At 39.0% G+C, this 25,481-nt stretch overlaps 1 protein-coding gene and 1 pseudogene across 2 annotated transcripts; both read left to right on the top strand.

The window, feature by feature from the left end:
• The first annotated feature begins 528 nt into the window (after positions 1-528).
• LOC133863102 (peroxisomal (S)-2-hydroxyacid oxidase GLO4-like) lies at positions 529-18,638 on the top strand. 2 transcript variants are annotated; one of them, XM_062299095.1, is made up of 13 exons: positions 545-792; positions 865-1,035; positions 1,480-1,628; positions 1,713-1,837; positions 1,921-1,967; positions 2,122-2,199; positions 2,322-2,446; positions 2,582-2,639; positions 4,027-4,089; positions 4,368-4,437; positions 4,880-4,980; positions 17,553-17,657; positions 18,171-18,638. In XM_062299095.1, the coding sequence occupies exons 3-13, from the start codon at positions 1,486-1,488 to the stop codon at positions 18,348-18,350; spliced, it is 1,095 nt and encodes a 364-aa protein (XP_062155079.1). In that variant the 5' UTR covers positions 545-792; positions 865-1,035; positions 1,480-1,485; the 3' UTR covers positions 18,351-18,638. The 2 variants fall into 2 exon arrangements, with proteins under 2 accessions (XP_062155080.1, XP_062155079.1); XM_062299096.1 differs by lacking the exons at positions 17,553-17,657; positions 18,171-18,638 and adding an exon at positions 11,174-11,326 and having other exon boundaries at positions 529-1,035.
• Positions 18,639-19,726: 1,088 nt separating this feature from the next.
• LOC133863210 (peroxisomal (S)-2-hydroxyacid oxidase GLO3-like) lies at positions 19,727-25,125 on the top strand (annotated as a pseudogene).
• The last annotated feature ends 356 nt before the right edge of the window (positions 25,126-25,481 follow it).

The following is a 25,481-nucleotide window of genomic DNA, read 5'->3' as shown; positions in this document are numbered from 1 at the left end:
AATTAGAAGGTAAATTGACAAAATATACTATTTAAAACAAGAGGAACGTTTAAGGACTTAATTATTTAAATTGAAAACTTAAGGATTAAAGTCAATATGTCGCTAATCAAATATTGACTCTTTTAAAGAAGATGAGTGGGGTTTGCCAAACAAAGCCCATGATCGTCTACTTTATTCAATTTTTTCTTTGGCCAAGATTCTAATGGTTTCTAATATTTGTATTATTCTATGCCCAAGAAAACAATAAGAATGTATTCTAATAATTCCAGGGACATGGGTGTGTTTGATAAAAGTTTTTGAGGTGACTTTCTTTTTTTTTAATAGTAAAAAGAAGTAATTGATGTTGTATAAAGTAGAAAAAAGTTTTAAATTTTAAATTTTATTTTATAAGAAAAAGTGAAAAATGAAAGTGATTATTAATGTGAAATAAAAAGGGAATGATTTAAATTTTAATTTTTTTAAGAAAAAAAATGAGATTGGTTGCCAAACTCTCCAAATCAATACGATACGATAGTCATTTGCAGCTTCCCTTCAATTGAGATTTGAGCACACTAAACCAACTCAAGTTACTGTTGCGGGGTGAAAATATTTTTCACACGTTTTCACTCAAGGAGGTCTGTCTAGATGTCCAGTCAGCTGAACTGGAGAGGTTCGACATGGAAACATCTAGTAACTTTTGGTTTTCTGTGGAAAATTCTGATGAATAATCAACGTGGATGATAAAACGGTAGAAGAGAATGGGCTGAGCTTGTGCTGTGAGAGATAAAAGACAAGAAACTTTTTGTACAAATGGTAAATAAAGTCTCCATAATTGTTTATTGCTGCAAAATGACAAAAATAATTGACGAAGCTCCATCGATTTAGACAAATACAGTCCTGGAGGAAGCTCCAGTAATGAGGAGGCATGGGCAATGATGGAATTCAGATATTCATCACCACTTTGGCCTATATCTCTTAGCTAATCGTATTTGTTCAGAAGCTGCCCTGGCCGGTCGCCTTCTCTAAAACCCAAAGGATTTCAGCTAGCTCCCATTGGTAAGCTTAACAATGGCCAAATTTACTTGATCATCTTGTATACTTAAAATTACGTAGTTTAATCTATGTGGAGCATGTGTTTTCAATTCGTTCTTGTTGTTATGTGGGTCAAAAGCAAATTTTTGATTGGTTTACATATTGGCAACATAGGCGTTTAAGGTCCTAATTGATCTTCGCTCCCACAATTTTGGCTGTGAACTGCTAAAATATCAGCTAGATTTTCCAAATGGATGGTGTGCTTGGAAATTGATTTTCTAGATGAGCACTTTGGTAACTTTCAGTGGTTGTGTCTGCGCCTGTGAATATTATTGTGCATATTAGAGGCTTGCTTGTACATCTCAATTCTCATGGATATTGAATTTGTACTCCACATGTTTTTCAACTATAGAAAAGCTATTGGTTCTGGTGATGGATTCATTGAAAATATATGTCCATGTGTTCCAGGATATAATGGCAGGTGAAGCAGTAAATGTGAAGGAGTTCCAAGAATTGGCAAGGGAAGCCCTTCCAAAAATGCACTATGATTTTTATGCTGGTGGAGCCGAGGATGAGTACACTTTAAAAGAGAACGTGAAAGCATTTAGTAGAATCACGTAATTAATGTGCAAAACCTGCTAATCTTAATAGGTCAAACAGTATCTTGGCATTTTACCCATCAGTTTTCATTGCTTTCTCAGGATCCTGCCCAGAATTCTTGTGGATGTAAGCAGAATAGATTTGTCAACTTCCGTATTGGGGTACAATATCTCGGCGCCCATTATGATTGCTCCAACTGCCTTGCATAAGCTGGCACACCCAGAAGGTCTAAACCCTCTAGGAAGTGGCCTCAGTTGAGATTTCCTTCCCCCTGCCAAATGCTAATACTGCTTGATGTTCTGTTTGTAGGAGAGGTTGCCACAGCCAGAGCAGCAGCTGCATGTAAAACCGTAATGGTAATTATATAACGGATTCGAGCTCATCTGTTATATCACTAGTTATCTCAAAAGCTTAAGCTAATAGAAAATGGTAAATTTAATCAATTTTAATTAATATTCTAGCAATGTGCTTACACATGGTGCTCGCACACTGATTTATGTTTTACTGTAGGTTCTATCCTTCACGTCTTCCTGCACTGTAGAGGAGGTTGCTTCCAGCTGCAATGCTGTTCGATTCTTTCAATTATATGTACTGTATTCTTCTTGTTCTCTTATAATTTAGTTTAATTTTAATCTTTTTTGTTACCGTTTCCTTAAATGTGATCTTGTTTGATAGAAACACACTTCAATTTGGTAATCATTTGTGAACAGGTATACAAGAGGCGAGATATAGCAGCTGTTTTGGTGCAGAGAGCTGAAAAAAATGGATACAAGGCTCTTGTCCTAACTGCTGACAGGCCCAGACTTGGTCGAAAGGAGGCCGACATAAGAAACAAGTTAAATATGATCTCTTTTATTTTTTTTGCAGGCATGAAAAATTTGTTGCCTTTAAAGTTTGGCATAAACTGCTTTATCTCTTATTGATGCAATGAATAATGCCTAATGCTCTTAAAATGTGATAACTTCTGCAGAATGGTTGCACCTCGATTGAAGACTCTTGAGAATCTCTTATCAATTGGAGCTGCATTTGTGAGTGGAATATTTCCAAACTTTTGAATCTAAATATGGCAGCTAACAATTATGAGGTTATTCTGTTTACCAAGATGTCTTATATATTCTCTTAAAAATACATCACTTTAACTGTACCATATTGTTTGTCCTTTGATAAGTCAAAAGACCCTCCATTAGTCTGTTCATTATCTGACACCAGAAAAACAGAAAAGAAAGAAAGAAAGAAAAAAAAAAAAAAGATCAGTAAAGTGCTCTTATGCTGCACGACACCCGTTTGTCATAATAAATAATTCCAAGCACAAGGTACACAATGAGTACGTTATAAACATACATTGATTGTGCCATGTCTGTCATAAATGGATGTAAAAAATTTGACCTGCTCATTTCAAGAAGTTTCCTTCATATCACAACATTAATTAGCATTTGTCTATCTTTCTAATTCTAATGTTGTTTTTATCAACTTTTTTCTTGTAAATTTCTGCCTTTTTTGTTGCTATGTAATTGTGGGGTTTCACGGTATCTTCTTGCCTGTGATTCACAAGTCACTACTTCCCTTATCAATTGAAGCTGGATTTGTGAGTGGAATATTTCCAAACTTTTGAATCTAAATATGGCAGCTAACAATTATGAGGTTATTCTATTTACCAAGATGTCTTATATATTCTCTTAAAAATAAATCACTTTAACTGTACCATATTGTTTGTCTTTTGATAAGCCAAAAGACCCTCCATTAGTCTGTTCATTATCTGACACCAGAAAAACAGAAAAGAAAGAAAGAAAGAAAGAAAGAAAAGATCAGTAAAGTGCTCTTATGCTGCACGAAACCTGTTTGTCATAATGAATAATTCAAAGCACACGGTACACAATGTGTACGTTTCAAACATCCATTGATTGTGCCATGTCTGTCATAAATGGATGTAAAAAATTTGACCTGCTCATTTCAAGAAGTTTCCTTAAGATCACAACATTAATTAGCATTTGTCTTTCTTTCTAATTCTAATATTGTTTTTATCAACTTTTTTCTTGTAAATTTCTGCCTTTTTTGTTGCTATGTAATTGTGGGGTTTCACCGTATCTTCTTGCCTGTGATTCGCAAGTCACCACTTTTCACCAATTATTAGTATGTGGGCTATGGCACTCATGTATCCCTGTTTTTGGGACCCTTAAGATGACAATGAAGTAAACTTCATAATACGTTACAAGTTTATGCCAAGGACTGTGTTATATCGTTGAATTATAATTTGCAGTTTTATAATACATTGATTGTAGAATGTCTGATCATTTACAGGCCAGTGTAATGTGTGTGTGTAGCGTGCGCTATGTGTGCCATTCAAGTGTTGTCTGTTGGTTATTTATACTCATAGACTGATATTGTTATGATTATTCAGAAACTTAACTGTTGCAGGATAATGGTTCAAACTTAGAAGCTTATGCTAAGGAGATAATGGACGCTTCCTTGAGTTGGAAGGTATAAAAAAAGCAACTATTTTGATTACTTTCTTATAGATTGTAGAAATATGTCAGGAAAGTTTAGGTCAGTGACTTACGAAGATGCCATTAGGCCTAGCTGGCAAAGTCTCATAGTTTTTATACCAGGGACCTACGGTTGATTAGAGATATGGAGGTTCTAAGGGCTGGGCAAAAAATATATTACTGTCAGCGGTCATATTTTGTACTCTTTAATTTTAGTTTTAGCTCGGAGCACTCTAGAACCATGGTTTAATTAGTGCATAACAAAATCTGCAGGACATAGAATGGTTAAGATCAATTACAAACATGCCAATTCTTATCAAGGGAATACTTACTCGTGAAGATGGTAAGATTAAGCTTCACTTGTGATATTCGTATCTCTTTACATCATCTTCCCTACTCTCCTTCCCTTTAATTACAAAACAGAAAGAACCTTCTCTGCTTTAATTTAAAACTTTATACTTTCAATGCAATTTTCAGTTGTTTATAATTAGTGTTTTTTATCAATTGAAGTCTAAACTTATCCATTCTAAGTATTTTATATCTTTTTGATTAATTTTTTTTCACTTACTCTTGAAACTCTTTAATACCTTTTTTCCTCTGGAAATTCAAGTATAGGAGCCCTGTTTTAAACATACTACTCAAGTAATCTTCTTTTTCTTTTTATTTCCTCTTGTAACCTCTTTGTTGATTTTTTTTTTTTACATAAATCCATTTAGAGACTGCCTCATTACATGCTCTTGATATAAATACCCCTTAACGTTTGATGAACTACTATATATTGACAGCAATAAAGGCTGCAGAAGTAGGTGTTGCTGGGATTATTGTCTCCAATCATGGAGCTCGTCAGCTTGATTATACTCCTGCTACTATTACTGTCCTGGAAGAGGTGAGGCTCTATATCTACTGCTTACCATAAGAAGGGCTCTTTCTACAGATTATGTCGGTGTAAGACACATACTGGGTTTTAAGTGCGAATAAATCTCATCTTTGTGCTAATTTATATATATAGTAGCAAAATGATAAAAATTATTAGGGAAAATTTGTAGGTGGTAATATTGTAGCAAGAAATCCTCAACACAACATTTTCTTAGGAATGGTGTGCATTCTAATATTAGGAAATATACGTGTTCATGCATTTCTACACAGGACTTTTTGTTGTGATAAATACCAAAATAATATATTAGATCGCAAAGATATAGGAAAGAGAAGGAAAAAAAGAAAAAGAAAACTAGGTCAGGGCTCCGAATTCTTTTGCTCATTTTGATTTTAAGACCCCATTTTTTTAATTTGATAGATTTAAGACTTGAGTTTGGACTTATTCTAAATTTGAGATCTCTGTCAAAATAGTTGTGAAAATATAGTTATACCCCTCAAATCATTTTTTTTAATTCTTAAAAAAGCAAAAAAAAAAAAAAAAAAAAAAAAAAAAAGAGAAAAAAAAAAGGCTAGGTTAGCCCAGCCAGGGCTAGTTCGTCTCCTAGCCACCTCGATCAAAGAACCACCTCGGTCAAAAGCTATGGATGCTGGGAGAATTGACCCCACAATGGTTGAGTTGTGCCACCCATAGTCACCATCGTGGTTGGGCTGGGTGACCCACTCCAACCACTTTTTTATTTTTTCTTTCTTTTACAGTTTTTGATCTTAAGGGAATAATTTATTTTCACAACTATTTGTGTTACCTATTTGAAAGAAGGCTAACAAATATCTCGAATTTATAATAAGATTAAGCTTAGGTCTTAAATTTATCAAATTGAAGATAAGAGTCTTAAGGTCAAAGTGGCCAAAAGCATAGTTGGATCCTAATCCAATTTCTCAAAAAAGAAAAAGAACAAGAAAAGTCAATTGCACAAAACACTAAGATTTTTGTGGTTCAACATGAAGACTTATGATGATGCAGTTGATTGCATGACCAACCTTAGACCGCGAATGCCTGCAAGAGAGAAATGGGAAGTGAGCTTGGAGACTTTCTGAGGCTTGGAGACTTTCTGAGGCTGCTAACGAGGATACCTCTGATGCTTAAGTTAGTAAGTGGTTTTCTCTGATGGAAAAGAGAATGCAATTGCATTAGGGTATTGAGAGTATCTACCTAGAGTGGTGTCTTCCCCTACTTATGTGGAGTATTTCTTCTCTTTGTATGGCTCTCGCCAAGTATCGTCCACTGATAAGGCACAATCCTGGCCAGATGCATTCGGTTTTCATCCTTTAGTGAGGTATGCCTTTGCTTTGTGTCATTCATTGGTGAGGTATGGTCCTGTCAAGGTGGTGGCACCGAATTGCTTGCTTCTTGCAATTGTTATTAGACATCGTGTAATGCTATGTGTCTACTGGTAGGTTAATGGTGTTACCCAATTTTTCGTCGTGAGTATCGAGACAGTTGCGAAGAGGTGGCAAAACAGTTATCCCTTGCAACGCATCCCCCTTTGTTCTTTAAACGTTGACTGAGCTGTTGGTTGGCTAATTCGCTTAGCCCATAGGGATTCGTGTATTGGGCCCAATTGCTCGGCCCAAATGGGTCTCCTCAGCTCGAGGCCTGACAAATGGATACTTGGTGTCAGGGTACTTTTTTGGTTACTGTTCGAGTGTGGGAAATCGAGTTGACAACCCCCTTTGGCCGAGTTCGACTGTTGGTTGGCTAATTCGCTTAGCCCATTGGGATTCGTGTATTGGGCCCAATTGCTCGGCCCAATTAGGTCTCCTTAGCTCGGGGCCTGACAAATGGATACTTGGTGTTAGGGTACTTTTTCGGTTACTGTTCGAGTGTGGGAAATCGAGTTGACAACCCCCTTTGGCCCGGGCTCGTTAGAATGGGAGTCATGTTCAGGATTCACGCTAATTGGGACGGTTAGTAGTTACTGGGGCACTATAGGCTTGCAAAAGACCCAAGTATCGTTTTGTTCTAATTGACTTTGGGAAGCACAACAACGCATTCAAGTATCGTTTCCAAACACCGTGCAACCCTTAGCTTAAGTTAGATCTCATTATCATCAAAACCCAACTTTTATCAACTTTCACAACACTTCTATCAAAATGCATACGCTTTCACCATTATCACAATATTGTCAATATAACTTGTAGTATAACTACACATATATATTTTGACAATACAACTACACCATAACCATTATTTATGGACAAAGTGATAGGGATAGTGTTTATACTTCCCCCAAGTTTCGCTCCGTTAGCACCACCTTTCTTATGGCGTCGGGACCTCACTTCCGCGCTAAAATCGCAAAATTTTGCTACCTTTTACACTCCTAAGGTTCCTCAGCTTTTCAGAATGTGAAGAAATGAAAATATGGCTTTTCATCAGACTTTCAGCCTTTAAACAGGCTTTTGAAGTCAGTGTCACTATAGCTCGGTCGATAGAGAGATTCCATTTCAGTCAATTTTCTTCCACGAGTTTGGTCGATTGAGTCTACTTCTCGGTCGAACAAGACATCATAAGGGCGAGTCAATTCAAGTTCAGACAAAGTCAAATCAGTCGTTTCCGGCAGACCTTGGTCGATTTTGGTGCCATCTTGGTCGATTGAGTGTCGATTTTTCCCTCTAAAAATGTGGACCTAACACGTGTCTTTTTTCTCGGTCGATCGATCATGGTTATCGGTCGATTGAGCTTGTGCAGTAAGCCCTAAACTTTGTGTTTTCAATATGTATTTTGTGCATTTTCTGTACTTTATATTATCGTGATCCTTGATGTGTATTTTGTGCATTTCTTTATTTTCTTAATATTTGAAGTATGTATTTTTAAATTCTTGGGTTTAGTTACTACCAATGTGTCGTTGTGTGGATGTTGTACTCCTTGGCGTCTTCTTCCATAAACATGATGGGCTACAATTCCATTCGTGGGTTTGTCCACTGCAAAGACCTCTCTCGTTCGTGCTCTCCTTGCATGTACCTTCCAGGATGAGCTAGACTCACCACCCCTATGAATTCTCCCACAATCGTCCTAATTTACCTTAGGGGTTCTGGATCTCGCTGGGGCTGCTCTTGTCTGGCATCGGGGTGGGGTTTCCCGCGATTTCTCTGAGGCCTCAGTTGCCGTTGGTTGGCTTCGAATCTCACCAACTTTTCTTGTTCGATTAAGGACTCAATTTGGCTTTTGAGGGCATGGCAATCATCCGTGTCACGTTCGTGGTCTTGGTAAAACTGGCAGTACTTATCCCACAACTTCTTCTTGGGTGTCATTTTCATCCTTCTCGACCATTTCAGCTCCGGGTCTTCTTGAATATGCATCAGTACTTCCCCCACTAGAACGTTAAGGGTAGTGAAGTTGGCAAACCGGGTAGTAGATGGTCTTTGGCCTTCTATGCTGGTGTCAGGCTGCTCTTCAACCCCTTCTTGGTTTGTGCTCCACATTAGGCCTCATTGGCCTGGCCTCATTCCTCTTCTTATCTTGGTGACTATTTGCCCCCTCCCCATGGTATCTTCGGCGTTCCTGAACCTCTCGGGCATGTCCATAAACTCTTGCAAGTTGGAGGGTGTTCTCTTAGCGAGCACGTACATAAAGTTGTCCAGCAAACTTCCTCCTGTGAGGGCAATCAAGACCACCTTCTCATCCGAGTCATCTACCGACAGTAGTCCTTGAGGGGCGCTTCTTCTTTTTGCCTGATGCTGAGGAGGTTTGTTTCTGACCTCCTTTGCCTTTTTCCTCCGATGAATTGTCTCATGAACTGTTTACATAACTCTATCAACCCCCTTTCGTCAGTCATTTTGATTCGCCAGAGGGTCTTGAGCTAGCTTCCTTGAAGAGGCTTGATGGGAAAGAGAGGTGAAAAAGGACGAGTTTATTGTCCTTGAATGCAAGCTGTTGAACCATCTTCGAGCGGGTCCCTTTAGTGTGGTAGGGAAGATCCTACGCATAATCTCATTGGGAACTGCTTGCAGGTGCATGAGGGTCTTGTAGGTCTCAAGATGTTCCATGGGATCTCTTGAACCATCATACATCTCTAACAGAGACATTTTGAACTTCATGGGGAGCGGGAACTCATTATTTTGGGGGAGAAGGGCAGGTCCTTGATGCAATCAAATAGTAAAAGAACAAAGGGAAAGAGATAAAAGCTATTTCGAGAGAGTCGTGATCTTCAATGGCTACTTCAAGAGAGCCTTAATCTCCAAAACAATCAAAAAGGTCTAGGTTTGATAATAATTCAGCATGCTCTTTATTGAATAGGGTTTATACTTATATAGAAGACGGTTAGGTCATAAGATATAACCATTAGGTTTAGCTATCATAACATTACGCAAAAAATAAACTAATGGAAAATACATTCCTTATTAGTTAAAACACTTAAGGAAATAAAATATGGAGAATTATACTCCTTATTCCAGCCGGCTTTGAGCTGCTTGGTGGCTACGGCATTGCCAACTAGCCGTAGGAAAATCTGAACGTATCTTCCCTCCCCCATAACAACTTCCTTGTCCCCAAGGAAGAGTTCCAGTTTTGCACAATTCACTCCCTGCCCTATTGGAACAAACAACTCTTCAACTGAGGACTCTTCTAAAGATGTAGAGTTAGTTTGTGATTCTAAAGATATAGAGTTAGATAAGAGTTAGATCTCTTCTATCTAGAGTTAGTTTGTGATAGAGTTAGATAAGAGTTAGATCTCTTCTATCTTATCAGAAGAGTGAAGTGTTTAATTTATACTACTTTAGTCTCTAGAGTACACGGCTGTGTGGTACAGTCCTAGTTGATGTATACTTGTATTTCTCAGATTGTTCTATATATATTCAAGCTACTGCACTACAGAGAGGTAGGCAGCATTATACAAAATATCTTTAAATCGTATATGGTATCAGAGACTATCTAAAGACCCACGTCTATGGCTACTCCAGCAAGTTCCGGTTCTGTGGATAGTACCCAAACTTCCCCCCCGGTTTCCAACTCCACTGTCTCTCCCGCATCACCGGCTATCCAGAATGTTCATCATCATGTATCTCAGAAGCTAAGTCAGGACAACTACCTCCTCTGGCAATTTCTGATGGTCCCCTTTCTTGAGGGGCAAAACCTCTATGGTTATGTCGATGGGACAAATCCCCGACCTCCCCAGCTCGTGGCCGACCCAACATCCGGTCTGCTGGTTGCCAACCCCGGCTATCAAGCCTGGTATCATCAAGATCGGATGATCTTTAGTGCGATTATCTCCACGTTATCCGTCGAAGCTCTGCCGCACGTCATCGGTCTCTCCACTTCACGTGAAGTCTGGCTCACCTTGGAGACTCTTTTCTCCGCTCAATCACAATCAAGAATTATGCAGATCAAACTGCAATTGGCGACCCTCAAGAAAGGCGACCAACCCATCTCAGCCTACTTCCAAAAGGCGCAAGGTTTATCTCACCTTCTCGCAGCAATTGGCAAGCCCATTGAGGCTTCCGAACTGATCACTCACATCCTTGCTAGGCTCGGTGTCGAGTATGATCCTCTAGTCACATATGTGACCACAAGGCAAGATTCCATCTCCTTAAATGATTTATATGGTTATTTCTTATCCTTTGAGCTTCGTTTAGACCTCCATAAGTCAGCTGTGGATGTCAATATATCAACTGCAAATACTGCACAACGCCAGACTACTCCATCTCAGAGGAACACCTGTGGCCAAAATTTTGGCAACCGCAACAATTTTTCACGCGGCAGAGGCCGAGGACCTCCTCAACAATTCTCCTCTTATGGGTCTGGCTCCTCACAGCGTCCCACTTGCCAAGTTTGTCAAAAACAGGGTCATACCGCTACTTCATGTTGATACCGCTTTGATCAAGACTACTCGGCTGATTCTGCTCCTCTGAATGCCAATTTGGCCTTTGCTAATTCTGCTCCAGACTCTCAATGGTACGCTGATACTGGTGCAAATGTTCATCTCACCAATGACCTCTCCAACCTCAATTTACAGGCCGACAACTACACTGGACCTGATCAAATTCGAGTGGGCAATGGTCAAGGTTTGAAAATTTTACATTCTGGTCATGGCATTTTACCTACACCTTCAACTGCTTTCAAATTACTTTCTCTATTTCATGTTCCTCAAATACAAAAGAATTTGATTTCTGTAAATCAATAACTGTATTAGCACTTGCTGTCTCTGCAGGTTGGGCAATCCATCAAGTTGATGTTAGCAATGCGTTTCTACATGGTCTTCTTCAAGAAACTGTTTATATGGTTCAGCCACCCGGTTTTCAGCATCCATCTTATCCCACGGCAGTTTGCAAGCTGCACAAAGCCTTAAACAAGCCCCACGTGCATGGTTTTCAGGCCTCAGTGCTAAACTTCTTGACCTCAAATTCCAAAGCTCCAAGGTTGACTCTTCATTGTTTACTTACAAAGCAAATGGTATTATCATTTTTGTGCTTATCTATGTTGACGATATCATCATCACCAGTTCCAACACAGCAGCTATTTCTCAACTTATAAGTGCTCTACACTCCTCCTTTGCTCTCAAAGACCTAGGACCTCTACATTACTTCTTGGGAGTTGAAGCTACTTGGCATGAGGATGGTTTACATCTTTCTCAACAGCGCTACATTCATGATCTCCTCACCAAGACAAATATGCTTCTTGTCAAGCCTGTCTCTACTCCAATGTCCGCCTCTACAACTCTTAGTCGATTTGATGGTTCGACAATTACGGATACTACTTTATACCGCAGCACAGTCGGCTCTCTTCAGTATTTATCTCTTACTCGACCTGATATTGCTTTTGCAGTCAACAAAGTCTCACAGTTCATGCAAGATCCAAGGGATTCTCACTGGTCTGCAGTCAAACGCATCCTGCGCTATTTGAAGTCTACAATTGATCGTACTTTTTGCATTCACAAGAATTCTTCACGGTAGCTCACAGCCTACTCGGACTCTGACTGGGCTGGCTGTCCGGATGATCGACGTTCCACTTCTGGTTATTGTGTTCTTCTCGGCAAAAACATCCTCTCATGGAGTTCAAAGAAGCAACCAACGGTATCTCGCTCAAGCACTGAATCCGAATATAAAGCCCTTGCTAATGCTTTAGCCGAGTTAACATGGATTCAGACTCTTCTTGGTGATCTTGGTGTACAATCTTCCCGACCATCAGTTTTGTATTGTGATAACATTGGAGCTACATATCTCACGTCAAATCCTATCTATCATGCTCGCACCAAGCATATAGAAATTGACTATCATTTTGTACGGGACATGGTTGCCTCCCAAGCTCTTAATGTTCAGTTTATCTCCGGCAAAGACTAGTTTGCCGACATTCTCACAAAGCCTTTGGCTGTAGCCCGATTCCTCATTCTCAAGACCAACCTCAACGTTCGGTTGCCTACAGCGTTGAGTTTGAGGGGGCGTATTGGAACAAACAACTCTTCAACTGAGGACTCTTCTAAAGATGTAGAGTTAGTTTGTGATTCTAAAGATATAGAGTTAGATAAGAGTTAGATCTCTTCTATCTAGAGTTAGTTTGTGATAGAGTTAGATAAGAGTTAGATCTCTTCTATCTTATCAGAAGAGTAAAGTGTTTAATTTATACTACTTTAGTCTCTAGAGTACACGGCTGTGTGGTACAGTCCTAGTTAATGTATACTTGTATTTCTCAGATTGTTCTATATATATTCAAGCTACTGCACTACAGAGAGGTAGGCAGCATTATACAAAATATCTTTAAATCGTATATGCCCTTCCAACCTTGGCTTCATATCTTCTTTCTTTTTCTTCCCATTCGGGTTCAGTTCTGGTTTTGTAAAAGTCACTCCCTGCTCTTCCAACCTGTGCTTCTTCTCTTGTTCTTTCTCCTTCACATTCTGCCCCAGCCTCTCCTTGCTGTTTTCAGCTGCTTCTAGATAGAGGAACATGAATTCTTTTGACCTGCCCGAATTACCTTTAATGCCATGTAATATTATTGGCACCTTCTCCCACACAAACTGCATCTCTAAGGTCTCAAAATTCTAGCGAATGGGCCCCAAAATTCGCAACCATTGAGTGCCTAGCACAACTTCATAATCTTCCAATTGCAGAATATAAAAGTCTATGGTAAAAGTCATGCCTTGCAATTCTACTGGAACTTGAACACTTACCGGGACTGTGGATCTTTTCTCCTGAGGCGATGGTCACGTCCATCCCTCCCTCCTCTGCAAGTTGTAAGTTTAACACGCGGGCAAGGGATAAACTCATGAAATTATCATTGCTGCCCGAATCAATGAGTACAAAAAACTTTGACAGCCCAATCCTCCCATAAGTCTTCATGGTTTTTGTGGGGTCCTTACCGGTAATGGCATGCAAGGAAATCTCCGGAGTGTCCTCCTCCTCTGCCTCTTGTGCTATCCCATCCCCATCTATATCTTCTATCAAGTATGCCTCAATCATGAACAACTTCTTGCAGCGATGCCCGAGACCAAACTTGTCATTGCACTTGAAACAAAGACCCTTCTCTTGCCTCTCCTTAAGTTCTTCAGGTGTTAACCTCTTGATGGGAAGCGGTGGCTGGCCCGTGGTGCTCCGGGGGGTTAATGGTGGTCTCCATGTGTCCGGATGGACGTTTTTTTTCCAAGAGCCATGTTATGGGCATCATAGACCCTTGATAGGCCGATGGCTGAAGTGACAGTAAGGGGTCGTCCAGCAGTGACGTCCGCCTTGATTTCCTCCTTTAGGCCGCTTATAAAACAGCTAACCAGTTGGCTTTGTGATAAATTTCCTATTTTTGAGAGTAGGGACTCGAATTGGGCTTGGTAATCCCTTATACTTCTCGCTGCAGTTTGGTTAGCTCTCCAAAGGGATCATAGAATTGGGTAGGCCCGAAACGTGCAAATACCCCTTCTTTGAATTCTGGCCAGCCTATCTCCCTCCCTTCCCGCAGCAGAATTTGGAACCAAAGTTGGGCTTCTCCCTCTAGATGGAAAGAAGCCAAAGCCGCCTTGTCCTCCTAGTGGGTTCCTTGGAACCTGAAAAACTGCTCAGCCCGGCATACCCAGCTGGTCGGGTCTTCTTCCCCATTGAACCGAGGGAAATCGAGCTTGACGTGGCGGTGACCGAAGGCATGAGGCCTTTCTCCTCCCTGGAAATCTTCTCCATCTCCCGCACGTGGTCTCCTATGGCAGTTCTCCCCTGTGTCATGTTGGTCACGGCCTGAGATCATCTCAAAAGCTTTGGTAATCCGAGCCATAAGCTGCTGGTTTTCTGCTGTCAAGGTCTGCACAATTTGCTCCAAGCTGCCCATGCGTCCTTCCATGGCTTGCTGCTGGTTTCTCTGTGTGAATGAACGCGTAGCCGGCCTTGCTTCCACCGAAAAATCTTGGTAGGCCCTGCTCTTGTTGTGGGAACGGCCTATGGTGAATAACTTGCTTCTTCTATAATTTTTTTCTGGTTTCTTTTGAGGGAAACCGGGCCTCAAGGTTTAACAATATCTTGTTAAAGGGAGGGGAACCCTAGCTCTGATACCACTTAATGTAATCAAATAGTAAAGGAACAAAGGGAAGGGGATAAATGCTACTTTAAGAGAGCCGTGATATCCAATGGCTACTTCGAGAGAGCCTTGATCTCCAAAACAACAAAAAATATTTAGGTTTGATAATAATTTGGCATGCTCTTTATTGAATAGGGTTTACACTTATATAGAAGATAGTTAGGTCATAAGACATAACCATTAGGTCTAGCCATCATAACATCATGCAAAAAATAAACTAGGAAGGAAATAAACTAATGGAAAATACATTCCTTATTGGTTAAAACACTTAAGGAAATAAAATATTGAGAATTATACTCCTTATTCCAGCCGGCTGGGAGCTGCTTGGTGGCTACGGCATTGCCACCTAGCCCTAGGAAAATCTAAACGTATTAGTCCGTCCCTTAGACAAGGTTTTCTACAATAGTGGAGTGCTTCTCATTCATTGCTTTCATCACTCTATCAAGCATGGCCTACATATCGGTGAGTCGCGCGTCCACATGGCTTCCCACTTTGGGCTCCTCCTCACGATTCCCTTTCAAGCCACTCTTTGGGGACTGCCGCTGGTTCTCCTCTGGGTTCCTTGTGTCATGTTCTTCATTCGTACCATTTCCTCCTCCTCCACAACATGGGATTGGCTCCCGTACACTGTGATGTGACGGTTCTTGGTTTCGTTGCTGGAGCTGCTGCATCATTGCATGGTTCTGTTGCATGATCAGATCTATGTTTTGAGCTATTTTGCTACAACTGGATCTCTATGATGGAAATCCTTTGGTCCTTGGGGTTCGGCTAGGTCGACGAGCCAACATCATTCCCTCTAGCACTCATTGATCTGGTGTTGGGCATATGGCTGTTGGTCTAGGAATCGATAAACAATACTAACTGATGATGTAGTTGATCACACGACCAACCTTAAAACACGAATGCCTACAAGAAAGAATTGGGAAATGAGCTCGGAGACTTGCCAGCGGGGGATTTTTCAAATACTTAAGTTAGTAAGATTTTTTTTTTCCCAAATTTTTTATGGAAAGGAGAATGCACTAGCAGTAGGGTATGAAGAGTATCTACCAAGAGTGGTGCCTTCCATTACTAATGCAAAGTATTTCTTCCCCTATATGGCTCTAGCCAAGTGTTGTCTACTGATAGGGCACAATCCTGGCCAAGTGTGGCATTTGTTTTACATCCTCTAGTGAGGTATGTCCTTTGCCAGGTATCGTTTGCTGGCAGGTATGGTTCTAGCAGGGTAGTGGCATTGAATTCCTTACCTCCTGTAACCGTTATCAGACATCGTGTGGTACTACGTGACTGTGGGTAGATTAAGGGTGTTGCATGATTCTTTGCCAAGAATATCGGGACAATTGAGTTGAAATGGCAGAGTAGTTATTCCCTGCAATGCATCCCTTTTTGTTCTTTGAACTGCTGGCTAATTGATTCGCTTAGCCCATTGGGACTTGTGGTTTGGGCCCAACTGATAAGGCCCCATGTGTCTCATCAGCTGTTACAGCAAGACACAAGCTGTCTTCAATCGTCTAGTGGCGTTACCATGAACTCACCAACGAGATTTTTTTTTTTTTTTTTTTTCCTTTTTTTTTGGTTTTTTGTTTTTTATCCTGCGGTGGCACATATATTGAGAGAGAGGCTTATATGGGGTTATTGAATGATGGCAAAACCTAGGCGGCTAGGCTTTCGAGAGGGCTGCCAAAAAATGGGCTAGGCAAAAGGAAACACAAGTCGGCTGCAAAGTGCCCAACGGCCTACAAACACAACTTTAAGAAAAGGCCACAAAACCACCACGTGACTTGATGGCATCAAGTCACATTAAAACACTTCTCTGTCTATATTTGTGAATGGTTACTGATAAGCGTTGAATGTTACACATTCAAGCCCCTTAACTTGCATATGTTAGGCCCTTAGTTTCATTGTAATATAATGTTTTGTGTTGTTTTTGTGTTTTAGGCATTCTCAAGTGACTAAGGAAAAATGCAAGTAAATCCATCACTTTTAAGGCTTGAAAAGCAAATCCTGCATGCTGTAGGAAAAATGGACTCGTGCGCACCAACTACCTAGGCTCGAGCGCATTTGTGCGGCAGAATTGACATCAAGACAGAAATCAGAAAATGAAAGAGTTTTACTTCTCTTACTTGGACGAAAAGTTTTAGAAGGCTACAAAATCAATTAGGGTTGCTCTTGTACTCTATAAACACACCTTATATTCGTGCATTAGAGGCATGCCACATTACATAATAGAAATTAATAGGATTAGTAGCTAGGTTTTGAGAGAAACGTGTAGAAATTCCAATAGCTTCTTGGGATTGATTTCTCCTCTACGAAGGCGATTTCCAGCATCTCCATGAGTGGCTAATTCATCCATAGGGTATTGATGTAGCCTTTTCCAAGTAATAATGGTGTAACTGTGTTTTTCTTTGAAAATTCTATGAATATGAATGATGGTTGTTTAATCTTGAGATTATGCTTTAACGTTTATATTCAATTTTGATAAACCTCTTATCTTGTTTTAGGAAGTTGTTTATCTCTATTTAATTCAACCTTCGGATTTTTTGTGATTATACGAAGGATAGTTTTACAATAGTTTTAATGGATACGAAATCAAGAGGGTTTGATAGGCCATGCCTAAGAAGAATGAATTGTTCTATACCCTAGTTAGTTTAATTTAGATAGAACAATGCATGCCTTGCCGGAAGATGAGTTATGCTTATCATTTGATTATGTGTATGCTAATTAAGAGATTTGATAGTTCATACCTAGGGAAGATGGATCGTATTGCATCTTAATGGTTAGATAGACGATCCGTGCCAACCAAAGATGAGTTATTCTTATTTCTTAATAAAAGAATTTTCTTGACGACATCATTGGGTGCTTTACAAACACACACGAGTCATATCATTCATGTATGCGAAATTTTCATGTTAAATATAATTTACCATTATTATGAGGTTAGCGGCGAAATCAATACTACTGTGCTCTTTGGCATGGCAATTTCAATCAGTTATGTCATGTAAACGTTTGTTTTAGGATATTTGTGTACCTTGTGGTTGAAGGTGGTTCATGCTGTTGGAGGTAAAGTTCCTGTTCTCTTTGATGGAGGAGTGCGGCGAGGAACGGACATCTTCAAGGCATTAGCCCTTGGGGCACAAGCTGTCCTTGTAAGCTCTCCACCCCCAAACTATTTAATTCATCTAACTTATGAATTTCCTCTCACACTTCTTTTCTCCATATGCACCGTTGGACAAGTAATTGCTTTCTCAAAAGGAGTATTCTTTTTCAGTCATTCACTCTGTAATCACAATTGTGTGAGTTTTCAAGGTAAATATCTACACATCATTGAAACACTTTGCACGTTGAGACTGCTGGATATGTTTTATAGGAGAAATCAGGAGGGTTTTGGGGTTTATGGTAAATCTAAAGATTGCCAATTATAGCTACAACAAGGGGCGGAACCACAGCAAGCATTGGGGGCAGTAGTCCTCCCAAAACTTTCAAAATTCTCCAAAAAATATATGTTTTTTCTTTCTTTCCTTTTTTGCCCGTCCCTCCTTACCTAAAAGTCTAGTTCTGGCCCTGGCTATAACCAATTTTTGCTTCTCTCTTTTGATATATTTGTAGTCTTAATCATTGCTCTTTTAAGCCGACTGTAACCTATATATATGTTGTTGAAGATTGGAAGGCCTGTTATCTTTGGGCTGGCAGCAAAGGGGGAATATGGGGTGAGACGAGTCATCCAAATGCTGAAGGATGAGCTTGAGCTCACCATGGCGCTATCCGGCTGTCCAAGTGTGAAGGATATTACTAGAAGCCATGTGAGGACAGAGCGTGAAAGACTCCCTTCAATGCTTTAATGTTATATTATTGAAGCATTAAGATTGTATGGTGGAGATAAATGACTCAGACCATCAATCATACATGAAATTATGTAATGGATTTTCTGATTGGATAGTTAATCATAGCCAGGTATACATTCATACTCAGGTCTGGAATATCTTACATCTTGCCATGAATCTTCAATTATTAAGTTGGCATGTATGCAGATTGTGGGTTGGGCCATGAAAAATTTCGTCAGTCATATCTTTTCTTGTAGTTTAAGTAAATGCGGTTGAGTTCCACATGTGGAAATTCTACTTACAGAAGTTGAAGCTTAGTGTTTTTTTATTTTTATTTTTTTCAAGCAATTTTTTTAGTGAGTCGTTATTTTCTGTTTTTACTCGTAGCTCATGCAAAATTTCATAAAATCCAAATAAAATAAGGTAGTCTTAAACGTGATAACGGAATCTAAAGTTATGGCATTTGAAATTTATTGGTTTAAAAATATATTAGACTTATTATGACAACAATCTTACATCTCAATAATGTCTTTTACATCTAGCCTTCTATAATGTCTTTTAAATGATTTCTTATTAAAAGTTGTTCTCTGAGTGACTCTTTACCTTAAAATATTTAACTATCAATTTTTAAGACTAACTGAAAAAAAATTTGGCCATTTTGAGTATAAATATGATCCTACTGCATTTCTTTTCGGACTAAACCCTATATGTTTGTACTTATATGCAAAATAATGAATTCATTAAGGATAAAATTGAATTATCAAAAATATAGTTAATAATTCTAAAAGAGCCAAACTTTAGGTAGGGGTATAATTATGACTTGAAAAGCAGATGTGGCAACGATAGCAACTGAAGCAAAAAATAAAAAGGTTAAAAGATTAAATAAAATTGAATGGCTCTAGTGGCATTCTACCTTATTTAGTTGATGCTACTATGACCAGCCAGGCCTACAAACATCTTTATTTAAATCTGGACTAAATTAGCGTAGCAGGTACATCTCTCTACACATTTCTCTTCTCTAAATTTAGTCAAAACCTTTGCTTGAAACCCTGCAGTGGCTGTCCAGATTCTGTAAACTCTAGATTAAACAACCTCAGTTATTGTAGGTATGTGCAGTTTCTGCAGATCATGTACTAAATATAGACAAGATACTTGTTCAAATACTGTTCTAATCACGTGTGTTTAAGATTTTAATGGAGTAACTGATTTTTCATTTTAGCCCATCAAAATATTTGAATATACTACTTTATGCAAGAAATATTTTCCATATATTCTAACATTGGGGATATTGCATTTAGGGACAAGGACTTAAAGAGTGCGATTGAGTATTATTCGAAGGTAAATGCTCTCTTTCCCTCTCCTTTTTCTTTGTCTATTGCATATCTTCTGAAATCCAGATGCTTGCAGAATCAATTATTAATTTGTTCAATATTTTGGCTATCCATGAGCTTTTTTAATGACAACAAAGTCCACAGTTTTGTATACGCTATGCACAGGGTTCATAAATATATTTTATTTACTGTATTTAAAGGGTGATAAGCTTGTATCCCACTGCCCGTTTATTTAAAGAGCTATAAATCTTGCATTTATAATCTGTTTGCATGTGTTTGAATTCTTTCTCTACAATTGTATCTATCAGTCACTGGAAATTTAGATTTCTTTGTGATAAACAGTTAGTAGCAATGATGTCTGTTCCCTTGACTACCGTCTTTGCAAGGAGAGCATTCTCCTACTTGATGAGCAGAACTTGCCTTGAGGGATGCCATGCAGGCTCAGGTGTGCATACCAGAGTGGCCAACTGCATTCTACTTGCAGGCTGTTGCACTTTCGAAGCTGGGAATGGAAACTGATGCTCAGGACATGCTCAGTGATGGGGCAGCCTTTGAAGCAAAGAGACAAAACAGCTGGCGCATCTGTAACTTAATTTACATCGATTATAGTCCATCAAAATATTTGAATATACTACTTTATGCAAGAAAGTTTGATATGCAGCTATATCATGATATAAGCCAGGTCAAGCAAAATTTTTGATAGGAAATTCCTGAACTTATAGCAACTATCATAATCAATGTCTTTATATGGTGTAGGCTCTTGAGATTGGTGGAAAGTAAAACTTCAATTTAATTAATGCTCATGTTTCCAGGATAATGGAGGGTGAACCCATTAATGTGAACGAGTTTCAAGAATTATGACTACAGTCTACTATACTGGGGGAGCTGAGGATCAGAACACACTTAAGGAAAATGTGGAAGCATTTCGTAGAATTACGTACGCTGTTAAATCTGTTGATTATTTTTGCAAACTGGATACATCTTACTGAACACTTTCTATGGCTTCTCAGGCTCCAGCCAAGAGTTCTTGTAGATGTAAGCAGAATAGATTTGTCAACTACTGTTTTGGGTTACAGAGTTTCAGCACCCATTATGATTGCTCCAACTGCTATGCATAAGTTGGCACATATATTACAAAAAAAAAAAAAAAATAGGAGATTCACCGCGTGGCTACAGTAGTAGTTACTGTAGCCACGTGGCCATACATCAATGTGTCTTTCAAAACACGTTGCTATATGTAAGAGAAAAGTCAATGTAATACGCGTGACCACATGACCACGTGTACAAATTACACGTGGTTAAAATATTCTTTTTTTTTGTCAAATTTTTTTAAAAAAATTTAAAATTTTAGTCACGTGTTTTATTGGCCACGTTGCCAATTGGACACGTGTATAATAAGACAAGTGGCTAAAATATTCATATTTGTTATAATTTTTTTTTTAAATTTAAAATTTTAGTCACGTGTTATACTAGCCACGTGTATAATAAGACACGTGGCTAAAATATTTATATTTTTTTCAAAAATTAAAATTTTTTTCCAAATTTTTTTGAGATTTGAAATTTTAACCATGTAATTTATTGGGTATGTCACCAATTGGCCACGTGGCTAAGTAATTCTCCACTCTCCCTTTAATAGTTTAATTTTTTTTTTTTTTTTTTCATTTCTCCCGTCCCTTTATCTTTCATTTTCTCCTCTCTTTTTCATTTCTCCACGCCCCTTTGACTTTTCTTTTCATTTTCCTCTTCTTTTTTCTTCTTTTTTTTCTTCCTTCTTCCCCTTTTTCCCTTTTGGACAGATGCCTTTCCTTCTTCTCTTTTTTTCTTCATTCTTCCCCTTTTTCCCTTGCACAGACGCCTTTCCTTACTTTTTCTTTTTTTCCACACAGACAGGGAGATGGAAAGGGAGACTGAGAGAGCTGGAGAGAGAGAACTGGAGCGATTCTGAGAGAGAGTTGTGGTCAACGTCGGCGCCGGAGTCCTGACGGTCATGGCCCAACGCCAATGAAGCCAAGGGGGTGTTTTTCCGGCGGTTTTTTTTTTTTAATTTTTCCCTTCTGTTTCTTTGAGTTCTCTGATATGAAAGTTTGTGATTTTTGATTTTTGTTGTTATTTTTTGTGACTGTTGGTGATTTTTGGTGATTGTTGGTGATTTTTTGGTATTTTGTTGGAGATTTTTTAGTGTTTTGTTGGTATTTTTTGGTAATGTGGTCGACGGAGGATTTTTGGGAATTTTCTGGATCAGATTTCATGGGGAAGTTTTGTAGTGATTTCGCCGGCCTTGCAGAAATTTCCGGCGAGGGAAAAAAAAATTACAAAAAAAGAGTCTGGCGATGGCACTGGCGAGAAAAAAAAAAGAAAAAAAAGAAACGTGTGTTAGTCTTCCTTTTAAAAAATAAAAATAAAAATGTGGTGTTAGCAACGTGTATTAGTTCCACGTGGCTAAAAGTGTCTAATTTTTTTTTTTAAAAAAAATAAAATGCATTTAGATACGTGTGAGTGACACGTGGCTAAACGTTACGTGACTAAATAGCCACATATATAAAAGGACACATTTCTAAATGTACATTTAGCAACGATCGAATTCACTACGCTTAACTCACGTGGCTAATTACAAGCGACTAAAATCAAAATTTTTTTGATATTGTAACAAACTTGCCAATTCTGATCCAGGGGGTTCTCACTCGTGAAGATCGTAACTTCTTCATTCACATATTTTTATTATTATATTATCAATATTATTACTCTTATTGGGGGCAGTACATACGTAAGAGAAGAACCTTCTCTACTTTTAAACTGACAATATCAACCAAAATATTCAGGCTATTGTCAACCTTTAGATCAAAAGGAAAAGGGGTTTAATCGTACGTATATGAGAATGGGCATATAGAAGATTATTCCTTTGTTCAAACATGATAGTCCTTTTGTTAGTCAAAAATTTTGTTCTTTGTTGTGAAAGAAAAAAGAGTTTCTACATGTTATCTTCTTTGTCATATTACTTGTCCCATAACTCTCTCTTTTAACTGTTCACATGAATTTTGACTAATGTACGCAAAGAGAGTGCTTCTTAAAATTACCTTATTAGCCTCAAAAAGATGCTTTTACGAGTTAATGGGAGTAGTTATTCTTTTTAATTTTCTGCATGTTCGTATGTGGACAATTCCTGCTCAATATTTGATGTTTTATCATTGGCAGAAATAAAGGCGGTGGAAGTAAGGGTTGATGGTATTATTTAGGGCTGGCAAAACGAGTACCTGACATGATTCGTTTACGACCCGATAAGACCAGTGACCCGTTTAAGCTAGACCTAAATACGACCCGTTTAAGTTAACGGATCGGGGCTTCAGACACGACACGGCAATTTCACAGGTCACCCGACACGATCCATGAAACCTGTTTAGCATAATGGGTCGCATCGGGTCAGCACGACCGTTTGAACATTCAAAGCTAAGGGCAAGCCATTACCTCAAAACCAAATCAAAATCCACGATTCCACAATCAGCACCTCAAATTTCAGCTAAATGTTTCACTTTCAGCAATCAAAACAAAATCAGATCTCAAAATCCATTAGAAACTTCACTTGCTTCTTGTAGATATTGAAGTAAATGTTGAAGAGGACCAAGAGGTACCAGAGCCCAAACAATGCCCTAAGCTCCAAGTTTCCAACGCCTTGAACAAGCTGTTGGATTCTGCGCTCTCGCCGGTGCTCTCGGGCACCGAGGTGGCTCTGACCTCCAAGCTCTTCGTGTCGCGATTGGACTCAGGTGTAGGGACCGAAGACCAGGGTCTGAGCTTGAACGAGTTCGACGATGACAGAGACCATGACCGGGGAGGGGAGTTTGCAGAGATGGACACATTGGGGAGACTGTGGGGCAGCTAGGGCTTCGAGGACGACGAGACGGTAGCGCAGCAGAGAGACAGGGAGAAGAAGAAGAAAATGGAAGAAGAAGAAGAGGGGGCGGGCCGGGCCAGGCAGCGTTGAAGGAAAAAGAAAAGAACTTAAAGAAGTTAGGGTTTTTTTTTTTTTTTTTTTTTTTGTATGTTTTCACCATTCAGCTAATAATAATAAATTAATAATAATAATAATAATTAAAAAAAAAAAAAAAAAAAAAAAAAAAAAAAAAAAAAACATAATCGTATCTGGTGGGTCACCCGCGAGTGACCTGTGACACGACCCGCCAAGACAAGATAAACGGGTCGACCCATTTATGACCCAAACCCGTTAATTTCGTATTGTGTTCGTGTCGGATTATCGGGTCGTGTCAAAATTGCCACCCTAGTATTATTGTCTCAAATCATGGAGTTCGCCAGCTAGATTATACTCCTGCCACTATTTCTGTTCTGGAAGAGGTTAGTCTCTATTTCTCTATAGGTAATGTAGTCTTCCAGAGTCTCTGTATGTGCGTGTAATAATAACGATGGAACAAATTAAAAGAAAGAACTTCTTGTAGCAAGTCATCGTCAACTCAATTCTTTCTTAGAAATGGTTAGCTCTTAAGGCCAGAAAAGTATATGTGCTGGGACATGTCCTGTGCAGGACTTCCTTTGTTTGGCGACTTGTTTTAGAAGTTGAGTTGTTAGTTTGCTCTTTGGCAAGTCAAATCAATCAGCAAGGTCACATTACCTTTTTAGGATATTTGTATACAATGGATTGCAGGTTGTTCATGCTGTTGGAGGGAAAGCTCCTGTTCTTTTGGATGGAGGAGTGCGTAGAGGAACAGATGTCTTCAAGGCATTAGCCCTTGGAGCACAAGCTGTTTTGGTAAACTCTTCACTCCATATTTGTTCATCTTACATATGAATCTTTTCTTAAAACTGTTTTCTCTAGTGCTATGTAGTCTTCCAGAGTCTCATGCTATTACCATGGCCTTTCTATTGACATTTTATATTTTTGGAACTAACTGATAATTGGTTGTCATAGATAGAGCTCCATACTATGTGCTGGCCCACTATCCTTCTCTTTTAACTCACTACGTAACTGAGAAAGCTTTCTTAAGTTGCTCATGGTATATATCCATGTCATAGAAACATTTTGCACTTTGGGACTGCTAAATACATGTGAATGGAGAAATGGAGAGTAGTGTGACTTATATTTTCTCTCTTTTCCAGTTGGAGGTATATGTTAATCCTCAATAATGCCAATTATAAACGTTGTGGGACTAGTTAATTTGAAACTGTGCTCCTCTTCTCTCTCTCTCTCCAAAATATAATGTCCACAGAAACTTCTATAATTTTTAAATTCATTGCCATTGCTCGTTTATAGTTATCAATATATGTTACTTCAGGTCTGAAGGCCTGTGATTTACGGGTTTGCAGCGAAGGGGGAATATGGCGTAAAACGGGTAATTAAGATGCTGAAGGATGAGCTTGAGCTGAGTATGGCCCTTTCAGGCTGTCCACGTGTGAAGGATATAACCAGGAGCCACATAAGAACAGATTGTGAGAGACTCCACTTAATGCTATAATATCGTTTGAAAGCCATTAAAAATAATATCCTATAGACAGATGGTTTTGAGGATTGATCTTATGCACAAAATAATGTGAGGTTTCAGAGAATTTGGCACTTCTTCAATGATTAGTTGGCCTTGTTGCTGTAAACTTATGAACTGAGCATTGTAATTGAAGCAGATTAATTTGAATGTTCAATCTCAATACTGATTATATAATTATTTCGTGGTCTCATATAAAAGTGAACGCTAAGGCTGCCCGCAAGCACTAGTTCAATCCTTTGTTAAGAATGCAGTCTCCTCTTAATCTTGAATCCTTGATGGAGGAAAAGGATATTGGCTACCTTGATACTTTGCCTAGAGAGTAATGCTTA

This window comes from Alnus glutinosa, chromosome 3 (genome assembly GCF_958979055.1).
Source record: "Alnus glutinosa chromosome 3, dhAlnGlut1.1, whole genome shotgun sequence".
NCBI classification, from domain to species: Eukaryota; Viridiplantae; Streptophyta; class Magnoliopsida; order Fagales; family Betulaceae; genus Alnus; species Alnus glutinosa.
This window is presented reverse-complemented; position numbering and strand designations above follow the sequence as displayed.